Here is a 14,512-nt window from a genome sequence, read left to right on the forward strand (position 1 = left end):
TTTTGATTGAAAAATATTATTATTTTATTGCTTATGCATCAATATAATTTCAATGTGAAATACAACATCATTTATGAAAAGTTACTTTGACTGAAATGACGAGATGCTACAATGTCTTCAAAGCTATTATTGGAAAAATATTACCCCCAAGGCACCTATATAAATAAATATGATGATCAATATCTATTTGATAAAAAAGAACATAAAAAATATTGCAAGATTAAAGGATTTATGAAGACATTGGAAACCACTGGCACGATCAAAGTAAACTTCTAAATATTGTGATTTTGGTGTTATTTTTATTTTTAAATTCTGATGTCAAAATGAGCAGTGAGTCGAGCACAATCATCAATATTGCCAGCAAACTTAATCTCCTAAAATATACAAATCTTGAAATAGAAAGTTGTTACTTTTTTCTACATAGCGCTTGATTAAACAGCCTCCTGTAAAATAAATTTTTATCATTATCATTATGAAAGAATTTGCAAATAATTAAGATTAGAATTTATAATTGTCACTGGATTCATAGTTGTCACTAGAAGTGACAATTGAACCTCTTACAATTGAGTGCGGAAGTGTGACGTCAGTTGCCATGGTGTCATGGCGGGCTGGTTCTAAACAGTCGCAGCTGACGATCGTCTGTACACATTTGTATGACTTTGGCTCGTCTGAAAAATAGGTTGCAAGCAATCAAATTCCTATAGCAGTCATTTTCTCCTATCAGAAACACACGCTTTCATTTGGCGGGTTCATTTGTTTAGAACCAGGCCGCCATGACACCACTTTTGGTACATATCACTGCATCCATTAGGTATTAATGATTCAACTAAGACTGTAAATGACTAACATGCGAATGATTTATGGAATAAACAAACATACTGGTCCCAATAAAGAAATTTCAAATGCCTTGTTTCTTCCAAATATAATGCAATTACAAAATCAAGAAATGTGATATTTTAGTCGAGTCAACAGCCAGTTGCATTAATCTAACTTTAACCTCCATTGGTCACTGCAATAGAAACCTTAATTTTGATTGGCTGCTGAACCATGTTACCATGGCAATCATAATTGAATTTTTCAGGTAATGCAATGGGGCACAAGCCCCTGTTGCATTGAAATTTTCTTCTGGCATTTTTGGTATTTGTCTTGTCTTTCGGTTAATGCCCACAATCAAAATATTTATAAAATATTGACTGGCCTTGAGGGGAACATCAAATATGTTGCCCACAAAAGAATCATATTGGCAAGAATCTTTAGATAAAATAAGGGCAATATGGTTCTTTTAAGGGCAATGTATTTGATGTTTCCCGAAAGAAGAGCCAGTCAATATTATTACCTACAGCTGTATAATGTGTAATTCAAGCTATTATTTAGAACAATTTATATGCCTGTGTGCTTATCACTACTTCTGATATCAGGTTATTCACAAACCTGGTAAAGTAATCCTTGCTACGCAATTGTGACATAATTGTTATCGCACAGTCGCACCTCATGCATGGTGCACACATTCACTAAACGCATAAAAATCTTGGGCTTGGGTTTTATTAGCTGGGAATGTGTATGCACTGGCTGCGCATTATCTACAATGTGTTGGTTCACAAACTGGTTCCAACCAGATTTCACAAATACTGAAATTAGCGTTCAAAGTTGGCTCTTACTGCGCAAGCTCACTAGCAGAAATATGGCCAATATTTCCCCCTGTTTTGTACAGGATTCCTGGGCAAAGCCCCGGAGAGGGCAACATGCCAAATGTTTACCCCGTTGGTCTCTGATTGAAAGTAGCGAGCGAAATATGACATTTATTTATCTTGCTAAAATGTCTTGTATAGGTAATGATGATTATTATGGCAATTGAATGCAACTATAAAGGAATGCTTGATTTTGATGAACAGTTGAAAACTGCTTCATTGCTATCTACTGCAGACAGTATTTCCATCTGGAGACAGGACTGATGTAACTCCAAAGGAAATAAAATAACATTATGGATTGCAGCTAGTCATACTCATCATTAATTTAGAGTTTGGAAGACTTACAATATTTACACATTTAACAAGTAATTCACATTAGCAGATCTTTTTATACAAAGCCTTGCAACTGGGTTCTAGACACCAAAGTGCTGATTAATGACAAAACTTTAACAATGGTCAATAAAGATCACTCTTGCATTAGTATTTGGTCAAAAGACTGTCTGTTAATCGTTTAGCATTGCTACTTCATATTTCAATTTAGAGCAAGCCTTGAAGTTAAGGGCCTATGAGGACACCATGACCAGGGGCAGATCCAGGATGTTCCCCATGAAAATTTGACAAGCGATAAAAAAAAAAAAAGGGGGGCACGGGCAGGAATGCCCCCCCCCCTGAATCCGCCACTGACGATGACTACTATTCACATTGATTAAATTGATGGACATTTTAACAAGGAAACAAAAGGGCTGTTGTGGAATAGCGACATCTGGGGTGAGATACAGTGTAGGGCACAACATGGATGCAGATTAAATGGCTGAACCAAAAAGTTTGTAGCCTGTGATATTAGTAGTTGTGATACTGTAATGAAGTTCTTGAAGAAACAACAAGATGGTTTCAAAATGGAGCTGTTTATGGATTCTGTGAAACAATATTTTGGAGAGTTTTCAAGATCAACGGAGGACATCGGGAAACGGAAGAGTGCACTTCTGAAACGGCATCAATCACAGATGAGATTGAATTGTAAGTTCACAGGTCAGCTTCCAAGACACAGCAATCTGAAGACAAAATCGTTTCTCTTGTGCAAATGAGGTGGTTCCCCCAATGGACCAAAATCATGGTGGTTATAAAAAATATATTTACAACATGTACATAATCTAATCTTTATGTAATGGGACAAGACACTTCACAAGAAATCTCAAAGATCAATTTGGTTTTGGTTGCAACCTCCCAACATCAAACAAAATATAGTTGCCAGCATACATACAATTGAGTACAAAATGAATCAGGTAGAAAGCAAGTACAGGTATTTCTCAGAGGACGGTTCTTCTTCCATGTAAACATCAATACACAAGCCCATGAAGAGTACTATCATTCCCATTTGATGCTGTACTCCCCCTGGCATAATGAGATACAAGATCTCTTTCAAGATTCATACAAACAATGGCCCGAATTCACAAAGGTGGTTTTTAAAACCCACGGTTGAATCCATGTTTATGCAGAGTTCCTGTATAAATTACGCTTAATTTAGCATGTATTGGGCGCGTGTTTAAAAAATGTCAAATGCTGATGTGCGCTTTTGTCACAGTGCGCCAAATTGACGCCTGTTACCATGATAAGATATGCAATTTTATTCATGAGTCCACTGTTTGAAGAGTGGACTCATGAACAATTTTTCTCTATATTATTACCCATTTAGGGTTCCCAGCTTTTCAAGAAAACAAAATTCCCTGATTTTTCCCTGATGAAGTTTAAAAATTCCCTGATAATTATTTAAACCCTTTCCCAGTTTGCATGTTTTTGTAAGTTGTTGCAGTGAATTACATGTATTTTCAGTATAAAAACAATAATGTAAAACTAATTAGCACCACCATAACCAGTCATTCAATGGATTTTGTTTTGATGTGCACCAAAATATAACAGAGTCTGACTGACTACCATGCTTTTGACTTTGAGGCTGATCAAAATTCCCTGATTTTTCCCTCATTTCAAGCATTTTCCCCTGATTTGAGGTATTTTAAAAATCAAATTCCCTGATTTTTCCCTGACTGGAAAAAAGTAAAATAATATTTCCTGATGGGCTGGGAACCCTGTCATTGCAACAACTTGTCCCAAATTCGCAAAGGTTGGTTGGAATGAAATCTGCATAAACCATGACTTCAGACCTCATATTTCTATCTTCATAAATACAGGCCTGTGAGTTTGCTAGCTCTAAATGAATCCAGATTCCTTTCTGAGTAAATATTCTCCATGCAATTGCTCACCGTTGAGGAATGTATTTCAGTTCTTGCCCATCTTTGATGAGAGAGTTACTGTCATGAGCTGCATGGTATGGAAATAGGAGAAAAATAAAAATATGAGTGTTGCCAAAGCAATAGACAATTTATTACATCACAATTATTGATGGTTAAAAGATGAGGAAACAAAGAGATCCTCATATTGCAAGGCAAATATCATATACAAGCTTGACAGTTTTCTTTTCATTCTCACACAAATAAACATTCATATAATGATATAATACTATATTCATTGACCCTAAATGACATTTGACCTTGATCATGTTACTGAAGACTTGTAAGTGATACTTGATTACCTTCATGTCCATATTTCATAAACTACATCCATAAACTTTCAAAGTTATGATGGCAATTCAACAATTGCCCCCAACATGGCCAAAGTTCATTGACCCTAAATGACCTTCGAGTTTGGTCATGTGACCTGAAACCCGCACAGGATGTTCAGTGATACTTGATTACTTTACTTTTAAGTTTTATGAACTAGATCCATAAACTTTCAGTTATGATGGTAATTCAACAAATACCCCCAACATGGTCAAAGTTCATTGACCTTAAATGACCTTTGACCTTGGTCATGGGACCTGAAACTCACACAAAATGTTCAGTGATAAATGATTACTCTAATGTCCAAGTTTAATGAGCTAGATCCATAAACTTTTAAATTATATTGGTAATTCAACAAATACCCCCAACTTGGCCAAAGTTCATTGACCCTAAATGACCTTCGTCATGTGACCTCAAACTCAGGCAAGATATTCAGTAATACTTCATTACCCTTATATCCAAGTTTCATGAACTAGGTCCATATACTTTTAAAGTTATGATGACATTTCAAAACTGAACCTTCCGCTAAGATTTGATGTTGACGCCGCCGCTGGTCTCAGGTCAATTAAATGGGGATAGAGGCCAGTAAATATGGCATTGATCTCTGGCCATGAGTCTTAGACTAAGGCAGAGTTACCTTATTTCCTAATTGGTAAGCTTTTTTCAATGATATTCCCAACCCTTACAATCAACCCTACCTTTGAATTTCTGCTTTCTGGTCCAACTCGTCTATTGTGTAATCCAGGATTTTGTCCATGCCCTCAAAGAGGAAGTAACCTTTGAACTTTGACCCCTTCAGCATCAACGGGAACCATAAGATATCATCAGGCCACATGGTGTGGAATGGAATGGAGTCTACGTCAAACCACTGTGGCTTCATCTCTGTATATGACAGTCACAGAAAACAAGGCAGAGTAGTACAGACCAGAGTATTTTATTGAAATTAATCCATAACAATTGATGCAGTCTGGATTCATACTTTCTTTAATGTTAATCATTCACGAACAAGTCAAATAAGCACACAAATATTCAGTGCTCATAAGTGACAAAACTGATGTTTTTTTTATTTATATGATATACACATGCCACTTATTATCTACCAGTATGCTAATCAATCGTGATGATTATGATAACATTCTACATTTACATAGTGGCTCAGTGCATTGGGATGACACCTCTGTAAGAAGCATATTACAATGTACAAAAATTACCTAGCTTATCGGATTTTTTATTGAACACTACATTGGCTTTTGCATTCTATCAGATTAGGGAAGGGGAAGGGAAGGTTGGACTAATGATGAATCTACTTTAGACTGGAAAATAAAGGCCTAATTAACCTACCCTCGGTTTCAGTTGGTTCTCCTTGAAACTCTGAAGCCTTGAACACATGTACCTCCATGATCTGTGGTTCACCAACAAACTCAAAATCTATCCTTGCGATGTGCTTGAGGTCTGGGGCTGAGACACAACTTTCTTCAAGCAATTCTCTGGAGAGGCATGATAAGAATTGAAATTTCAAGTGACAAACGATTGAAACAAAAGATTCAACCCTCAATCATCACATATTTTTCGAAGGCAGATACTATAGTCCGGGTTATAATTGAGCAAGGTGCCACAAGAAAAAGGAGAAATTTTCATATAGTGCTTCTAGACCAGTTTTTTACGCTGAATATGAATATATGAGGTAACCAGGCTGTATCCTGAAAATTAACCCGTGAGGGCGCTTTTTTCAAAATGGCCGCCAAATTTTCAGAACATTTGAATTTTCGTACATAGATTTTGACATAAATATTCCATTGCCACAAAATTAGTGTCATATGAAAGACAAATAAATTTTCTACAATTTGGTACTATTTATAGGGGATAAGTAGGTCATTTGGCTGAGATTTTAAGTAGAAAACTGCATTTTTTGTCATTTTTTCCCAAAAATTGAAAATTTTGCAAATACATGATTTTACATAATTCTGAGAAAAATGAATGAATTACCTTGAAATGTTCCAGAAAACTTTATTGATATACTATTATCATGTGGATGAAATTCCAACTCTGTATCATTCTTCTTAGCAAATTTATAAGGTATCAAACTTGAATACTTCAATTTCAGAAATGTCGCTTTTTGTATGCATTTCCATAGACTAATACGTATAACATGTACTGTACATACATGTATAATATGTATAATGTATAGTTTAATAAAATTTAAATGCAATTATCTCCGCTATTTAACCACTTGGAGAGTTAAGAGTAGGCTTTTCTCTATCAGCTATACATAAAACAAAATGTTGGCACATCAAGGCCTGACCCTCTCATGGGGTGGGGGTGTCGAAGTCACCCCCCCCCTTGCCCTTGGCTATATCATGTTGTTGTATATTGCCTATTTGTTGGAAAAATCTCTGTTTTTTGGAGCACCCATTGAAGCAAAAACAGGCATTTCTGCTATACAGTACAGTCACTTTGATTGCTTTGAAACCACTTGGAGAGGAAAGAGTATATAGGCTTTGTTCTACCAGCTACATACAAAGTGGCACATCGAAGCCTACCACTCTCGGGGGGGGGGGGGGGGGGGGGGTGGTTTGCTTAATATTGCCAATTTATTTGAAAATTCACAATTTTGGACCCAACATTGAGGCCAAAAATCGTTTGTGCTTTGTTGTACACCCCATTTTATTGATTTGAAACCACTTAGAGAGGAAAGAGTAGAGTTTGTTCTACCAGCTACATATAAATAAGCACTGGCACATTGAACCCTAGCCCTCTCATGGGCTGTCTAAGTCACCCCCCCCCCCCTCTATATCATGTATATTGCCGATTTATTGGATATTTCTCTATTTTGGATCACCCATTCAGGCAAAAGCGCGTTCCTACTATATAGTACAGCCAATTTTATTTTCTTGCAATGAATTGGAGAGGAAAGATTAGGCTTTGCTCTATCAGCTACATATCAAGAAGTGTTGGCAAATCAAAGCCTATCCCCTTCAGAATGTTCAGGGGGCTGTAGAATTTACCCCACCAATTTTCGGTAATTGACTATCTATTGGACAGTCACAATTTGCATCACCCATTGAGGCAAAGGGCGTTTCTACTACATAGTACAGCAAATTTCTTTTCTAGCAATGACTTGGAGAGGAAAGAGTAGGCTTTGCTCTATAAGCTACATATAAAGAAGTGTTGGCAAATCAAAGCGTATCTCCTTCAAGCGGCTGTAGAAGTTACCCCACTAATTTTCGTTTTTTGGCTATTTGTTGAAAAGTCACCTTTTTTGAGCCCCCATTGAGGTAAAAAGACATCTCTGATATAAAGTTCTGCCACTTTTACTGCCTTGAAACCAATTAAGGAGGAAAGAATATGCTTTGCTCTACAAAGAAGTGCTGGTACATTGAAGCTTACCTATCTTGGCGGCTGTCAAATCACCCCACCCCTCTTGCATTATTGCCTAATTATTTGAAAATTCACAATTTTTGAGCCCCCATTGAGGCGATATGCACTTCTGCTGTATAAAACACCCAATTTCATTTTCTTGAAACCACTTGGAGAGGAAAGAGTAGGTTCCCATCTTTCAGCTATATATAACGAATTGCTGCCATATCGAAACCTGACCCACTTCAGGGGACTATATAGATGTTACCCCACCTTTTTTACGATTTTTTCCAATTCATTGGAAAACTCGCCATTTTGGAGCCCCATTGAGGCAAAAAAGTGTTTCTGGTATATAGTAGAGCCACTTCTTTATATGTAGCTGTTAGAGGAAAGCCTACTCTTTCCTCTCCAAGTAGTTTCAAGGCGGTAATAGTGGTAGAACTATATATCAGAACCGCCTTTTTGCCTTAATGGGGGCTCCAAAATGGTGAATTTTCCAATAAATAAGCAATAATGAAAAAGGGGTGGGGTGATTTCAACAGCCCTCTGATGGGGATAGGCTTTTATTTGCGAGCATGTCTTTATATGTAGCTGTTAAAGCAAAGCCTAGTTTTTCTCTCCAAGAGTTTTCAAGGGTGAAAAAAGGCAGAAACATAATCAGAAATGACTATCTGCCCCAATGGGGGCTCCAAAGTGGTTATTTTTTCAATAAATAGGCAATAATGCAAAAGGGATGGGTGATTTCGACAGCCTCCTGCTGTTTGCCTGCACTTCTTTATATGTGGCTGATAAAGCAAAACCTATTCTTTCCTCCCTAAGTGGTTTCAAGGATTTAAAAGTGGCAGAACTATATATCAGAAACGCCTTTTTTCCTCAATGGAGGCTCCAAAATGGTGAATTTCAAGGGGGGGGGGGGTAATTTTGACAGTCCCCTAAAGGGAGTAGGCTTTTATTTGCCAGCACATCTTTTTATGTAGCTGATAAAGCAAAACCTATTCTTTACTCCCTAAGTGGTTTCAAGGCAGTAATAGTGGCAGAACTATATCAGAAATGCCTTTTTGCCTAAATGGGGGCTCCAAAATAGTGAATTTTCCAATAAATAGGCAATAATGCAAAATGGGTGGGGTGATTTCAACAGCCTCCCGGAGGGGGTAGGCTTTTATTTGCCAGCACTTCTTTATATGTGGCTGATAAAGCAAATCCTATTCTTTCCTCCCTAAGTGGTTTCAAGGCAGTAAAAGTGGCAGAACTATATCAGAAACGCCTTTTTGCCTAAATGGGGGCTCCAAAATGGTGAATTTTTCAATAATTATGCTATAATTCAAAAGGGATGGGGTGATTTCAACAGCATCCCGGAAGGGGTAGGCTTTTCTTTGCCAGCACTTGTTTATATGCAGCTGATAGAGCAAAGCCTACTCTTTCCTCTCCAAGTCATTGCAAGAAAATGAAATTGGCTATATAGTAGAAACGCACTTTTGCCTCAATGGGTGATTCAAAATGGTGTAATTTCCAATAAATAGGCAATATACATGATATAGAGGGGGAGGGGTTGACTTAGACAGCCCCTGAGAGGGATATTTTTCGATGTGCCAGCGCTTCTTAATAATTTGTAGCTGATAGAGCAAAGCCTACGCTTTTCTCTCAAAGTAATTGCAAGAAAATAAAATTGGCTGTATGATATAGAAACGCCCTTATGCCTCAATGGGTGATCCAAAATGGTGAAATTTCCAATAAATAGGCAACATACATGATATAGAGGAGGGGGTGACTTAGACAGCCCCTGAGAGGGCTAGGGTTCGATGTGCTAGCGCTTATTTATGTAGCTGGTAGAACAAACTCTACTCTCTCAAATTAATAAAATACTATTTAAGCACAAACGCTTTTTTGCCTCAATGTTGGGTCCAAAATGGTGAATTTCCAAATTCATTGGCAATAAGCAAAAGGGGGAGGGGTGACTTCCCCAGCGCCCTCCCCCCCCCCCCCCCGAGAGGGGTTGGCTTCGATGTACGTGCCACTTCTTTTGATATAGCTGGTAGAACAAACATGACAAAGCTTACTCTTTTCCTCTCCAAGTGGTTTCAAAGTAATTAAAGTGGCTGTACTGTATAGCAGAAATGCCTTTTGCCTCAATGGGTGCTTCAAAAAATAGTGATTTTCCAATAAATAGGCAATATACAACAACATGATATAGCCAAAGGGGGTGGGGGGGGGGGGGGCTTCGACACCCCCACCCCATGAGAGTGTTAGGCCTCGATGTGCCAACATTTTGTTTTATGTAGCTGATAGAGAAAAGCCTACTCTTAACTCTCCAAGTGGTTAAAAAGCGGAGATAATTGCATTTAAATTTTATTAAACTATACATTATACATATTATACATGTATGTACAATACATGTTATACGTATTAGTCTATGGAAATGCATACAAAAAGCGACATTTCTGAAATTGAAGTATTCAAGTTTGATACCTTATAAATTTGCTAAGAAGAATGATACAGAGTTGGAATTTCATCCACATGATAATAGTATATCAATAAAGTTTTCTGGAACATTTCAAGGTAATTCATTCATTTTTCTCAGAATTATGTAAAATCATGTATTTGCAAAATTTTCAATTTTTGGGAAAAAATGACAAAAAATGCAGTTTTCTACTTAAAATCTCAGCCAAATGACCTACTTATCCCCTATAAATAGTACCAAATTGTAGAAAATTTATTTGTCTTTCATATGACACTAATTTTGTGGCAATGGAATATTTATGTCAAAATCTATGTACGAAAATTCAAATGTTCTGAAAATTTGGCGGCCATTTTGAAAAAGCGCCCTCACGGGTTAATTTTCAGGATACAGCCTGGTTACCTCATATATTCATACTCAGCGTAAAAAACTGGTCTAGAAGCACTATATGAAAATTTCTCCTTTTTCTTGTGGCACCTTGCTCAATTATAACCCGGACTACTAGGAACTTGAAAAGTTACCTCTTTGCTGCATCAAGAATGCTCTCTCCTTGTTGAACCTTTCCACCAAAGCCATTCCATCTTCCGACACCAAACCCTCGTTTCTTCATCCCAAGCAGGAGACGGGTGTTCTGATGAATCATTACAAGGGTCAAGAGTTTGTTTGGAACACTCATGATGGTCTCTCCTCACATCAATCAGCTGATCGAGACTTGATCTACATGTACTAAAATGGAAAAGACAGTATTGAAAAGGATCATTTACGTCCGTTGTAATTACCCCCCCCCCCCATCCTGGGAAAGGCTGTTTCAGAATTCCAGTTTGTACTATCTGAGTCAAAGAATGTAGGCAAATTAGATGCACTTCAATGAGACACTTACTTACTGTATGCAGTCTCTATATATTTGTGCTACTAAATATGAACCAGTGTTCCAAGATTGCAGCAGCAAAAAAAAGGAGAACAAAAAGGCCTTTGAAAATATGCCCTCCAAAATTGTTCTACTGTCTGAGTCTTGAAGAGGAATAGATGAAATCAGATTAATTATTATTATAATAACCATTTATATTAAACTGAAATTTGTGTCTTATTTTACAACTAGATTTTAAGCTTGTTTAATAGTATTTCGGGTGATTTGACAAAATAAAAACCCACATCATTTAATAGAGCTAATTGTCAGGAAGGGAATTTAAAATGGCTTTAATACTGGGCATCAAAGTCAAACAATGTTGAAAATAGACGAGCAAAGGTAGTCAAGCTGTCGAATGAAAAGCCGTCCATCGCAGAAAATATTGTTCAATATCATATTGCATGGGGAAGCAAGGGACCTGATTCAAATTTGCTGTGACCTGTGACTGTGTGGAAAGTTTTGCATCAGGTCATATATCATATCATGCATAAATTTTAATTTTTTTTTTGCTTTTTTTCATATCGCATCTAAGCAGATGTTGGTAATAAATTGCTCGGCCTACATGTATCTAATTCAAGTTTATCATGATATGTTGCCTTTTTTACCATGTGCAACAGTTTGTCACTGATTTTGAGAGATAATTTTTGTTCCCCGATGGTTCAGATAGGTGGAGCGAAGGGTAGACAGCTGGCAGCCATCTGCTTCAAGGAGTTTTTAACAATTTTTTAATTTTAATTTCTCCTCTTACACAGACGGCTTGCGATCGTGCAGCCGCCATTAGGGTGTTAGCAATGCAAAATCCCCCTACAGGGCTCATCGATTTTTGTCTTTATTTTATAGAAATATATAAAAAGAACTGGACCAAAATATAGATTATTATTCCGTTTTGGCCAGAAATGCACCAAAACAGGAAAAAATTAACTTAAAAGGAAAAAAAAAACCAGTGACTTAGATCTACATCGGCTGTCGAGCAACTCACACTTCCTTGGTTTATCCGAACTTAATAGTATACATGATAAACATACAGTATGGCCATTGAGTCCCTGTACAGATTGAGTTAGAACTTCGGTCTCTGTATTTGGTGAGTGGAACCAACTGAGTTCAGCGGAACAACCAATGTTATAACAGAGACCAAAGCTTTTGGTCTAGGGCCTACAGGTCATGATAAAAAATGTAAATTCCGAGGTCAGTTTGTAACTGAGAAACGTAAGAATTCTTTTTACATAATGGGAAACCTTAAATGCATCCAGTGTCCACAGCTTTGAGAATGGACTGGATAAGTATTGGAGATGTGAACCAGTGAAGTAACAAGTTTGGCGCTGACCCACTCACACTTACACTTGATCCGGCCCACTCACCATCTGCATGCGAGGTTAGCTACGGTATACCGGCCAAGTAAAAACTTAGAATAAGACTAAGGCTTAACCAGTAGAGGCGCACGGCCAATATGGGAGACTGTCTCCCATGAGAGAGATTATCTCCAATATCAGAGAATTTTGTAAAGAATATCCAATTGGGTATCCAATTTCAGAGACAGTCTCCAGTTTGACTTTGGGAGACCAATTTCCTTTGTTTACATTTGCTGCAAAATGATTACCTTGGCGGCAAATAAAAATGTGATAAACTGATAAGCAGATTCCTCATGAAAAATTACCCCTTTTCACCGTCTACTTTAAAAATTCACTATCTACTTTTGTTTTGATAAGGATTTTTGCTGTCATCCACACACAAAACAAATGGGCTTCTGTCAAGTTTTGACCTCAGCGAGACAAAATTTTTGCCTTTTTGGGTGGAAAAAAATACGCTTATGTTGGTGTTGTTTCTTTTGTTCTTTTGTAAAGCAAGTTTCCAATATGGGAAATTGTCTCCCTTATTGGAGAGTCTCCCATATTGGACAAAATTGGTAGCATACTACTAACCTTGCAATAATATGTGTGACCGAGCACTTGTTCACTGCAACCACCCTGCCTGTGGGGAATCTACAGGTTGGACTATGGCATGCCAATGGCAATGCTGTACAGAGCACACACTATAAAAAATGATTAAAATATCACTTTTGTGACCAAAATTACTTATTTCCATACAGTTGCAATTTATTTTTCATTAGTAACTGGTGTAATGGAAACTCTCAGTGTAAAAAAATTAAGCATTTGTCCCAAAGAAAGAGAGAAAATAAAATTGCCATCCTTATTTTGCACTGTCATGGAGATAGGAGATATAACTGAGAACAAGGTTATATCATAACCTTGTTCATTGAATGAGTGTGACTTGGCCATCGGCATCGTGCGCCTCTACCTGCTGTAGACAGTCTACTGTCTGTAACAACTAACATGCTTAAGATTAAGAAGTTAAAAGAGGAGACAGAATAATCTTAGACTGCGTTCAGAAGCACCCATAAGTATGATATTTAAGCAGATCTGTTCAGAGATAAATAAGGTAAACTCTAGGCCTAATGAATGGAAGAAGAAGTCGAAAGAGGAAAGCCCCATAACCCCACGGGCCCGGCACGGAGCTCCGCCCCGGGCGAAGCGGCGGGGATGGAGTGCCGTTGTGATCAACCAAGCCCGCGCCCCCAGCCTGGCCTAGCACCCGGGCCTAGCAGTCTCTCTCGATCTCTCAAGCTCAAGCAAAACAAATTCTCTGACATGACATAAAAATACAATCAAAATCGAATAATGACTTCTAAGAGAAACTTATAAGATAGGCCTACCTGAAAGACAAGCAAGTTCAAAATCAGGAGTTAAAATAAATTCCGCTGTTGTTGACTGTTCGCGCAGACACGAGTTTAGTTAAAATATTAGATTTTTCTCAGACATTTGTCTGACAGAGTCAAGAAAGGTAAATTGTTATTACCAGTATTATTTCTAGTAATCACCATAATCACCCAAATCACAATAAATATAATGATTCAGATCCAGATTAAAATCTTAGAAATGTTTTAGAGCATGATATTGATAGATTTCTCCTTAGAGTTGGTTAACACCCCTTTTAAAAAGTAAAATAGCACTCAACTGAAGACTATTAATATTTTGAAGAGAGCTTCTCGCGACTTTCGTTTGCTTATTTTGTTACTGTTAGTATTAATTCGTATTTTTCATTTGTTTGAATTTAGATATCAACGATGGTCAGGTAGTAACTTGGAGGTGTTGAAGTCATGTGTAATCGATTATGTATTTAGTAAATCAATGTAATTTTGGCGTGAATGTGATGATGTTTTGACTTATTTTTTTTTATAAAAATTAATCTTGTCCCATCCATTCGTATCCGCGTCATGTTAATCAGATCCGATAGGTATTGAATTTTTGATACTGACTGTGCAATTGCAAAGATATATTTAAGTTACGAATGACTAGTGACCCTCTATTGTTCTGGATGATATATCCGTATGCAGTTAATACCTATTCAAACTTACTGAGTAATTGTTCAGAAAGTTGTACTTTTCACTCATTTTACAAACCTAGTACTTAGACTGTCCTCCTAGGACCTAGTC

The 14,512-nt window shown here is 37.3% G+C and overlaps 2 protein-coding genes across 3 annotated transcripts in view; one reads left to right on the forward strand and one right to left on the reverse strand.

Moving 5' to 3' along the window:
- On the reverse strand, positions 1-14,080 carry LOC129269371 (oxidized purine nucleoside triphosphate hydrolase-like). The gene is made up of 5 exons (XM_064105668.1): positions 13,733-14,080; positions 10,637-10,841; positions 5,645-5,790; positions 5,002-5,185; positions 1-4,004 (listed from the first exon to the last, which is right to left on the reverse strand). Exons 2-5 carry the CDS (start codon positions 10,789-10,791, stop codon positions 3,998-4,000), a joined length of 492 nt encoding a protein of 163 aa, XP_063961738.1. The 5' UTR covers positions 10,792-10,841; positions 13,733-14,080; the 3' UTR covers positions 1-3,997.
- Positions 14,036-14,512, forward strand: part of LOC129269377 (spermatogenesis-associated protein 20-like) — an 18,243-nt gene continuing 17,766 nt past the window's right edge. For both annotated transcript variants that reach the window (XM_064105665.1, XM_064105666.1), the window contains exon 1: positions 14,036-14,095. The gene's annotated coding sequence lies outside the window, so the exon portion shown is untranslated. The remainder of the gene's footprint in view (positions 14,096-14,512) is intronic.

Source organism: Lytechinus pictus, chromosome 10 (genome assembly GCF_037042905.1).
Source record: "Lytechinus pictus isolate F3 Inbred chromosome 10, Lp3.0, whole genome shotgun sequence".
NCBI classification, from domain to species: Eukaryota; Metazoa; Echinodermata; class Echinoidea; order Temnopleuroida; family Toxopneustidae; genus Lytechinus; species Lytechinus pictus.

Coding starts and splice junctions, on each gene's coding strand:
- LOC129269371 (XM_064105668.1), bottom strand. CDS start 10,791: ATGAGTGTTCCAAACAAACTCTTGACCCTTGTAATGATTCATCAGAAC. Junction 5,791..10,636: donor ATTCTTGATGCAGCAAAGAG/GTAACTTTTCAA, acceptor ATGCCTCTCCAG/AGAATTGCTTGAAGAAAGTT. Junction 5,186..5,644: donor AGAACCAACTGAAACCGAGG/GTAGGTTAATTA, acceptor TGTCATATACAG/AGATGAAGCCACAGTGGTTT.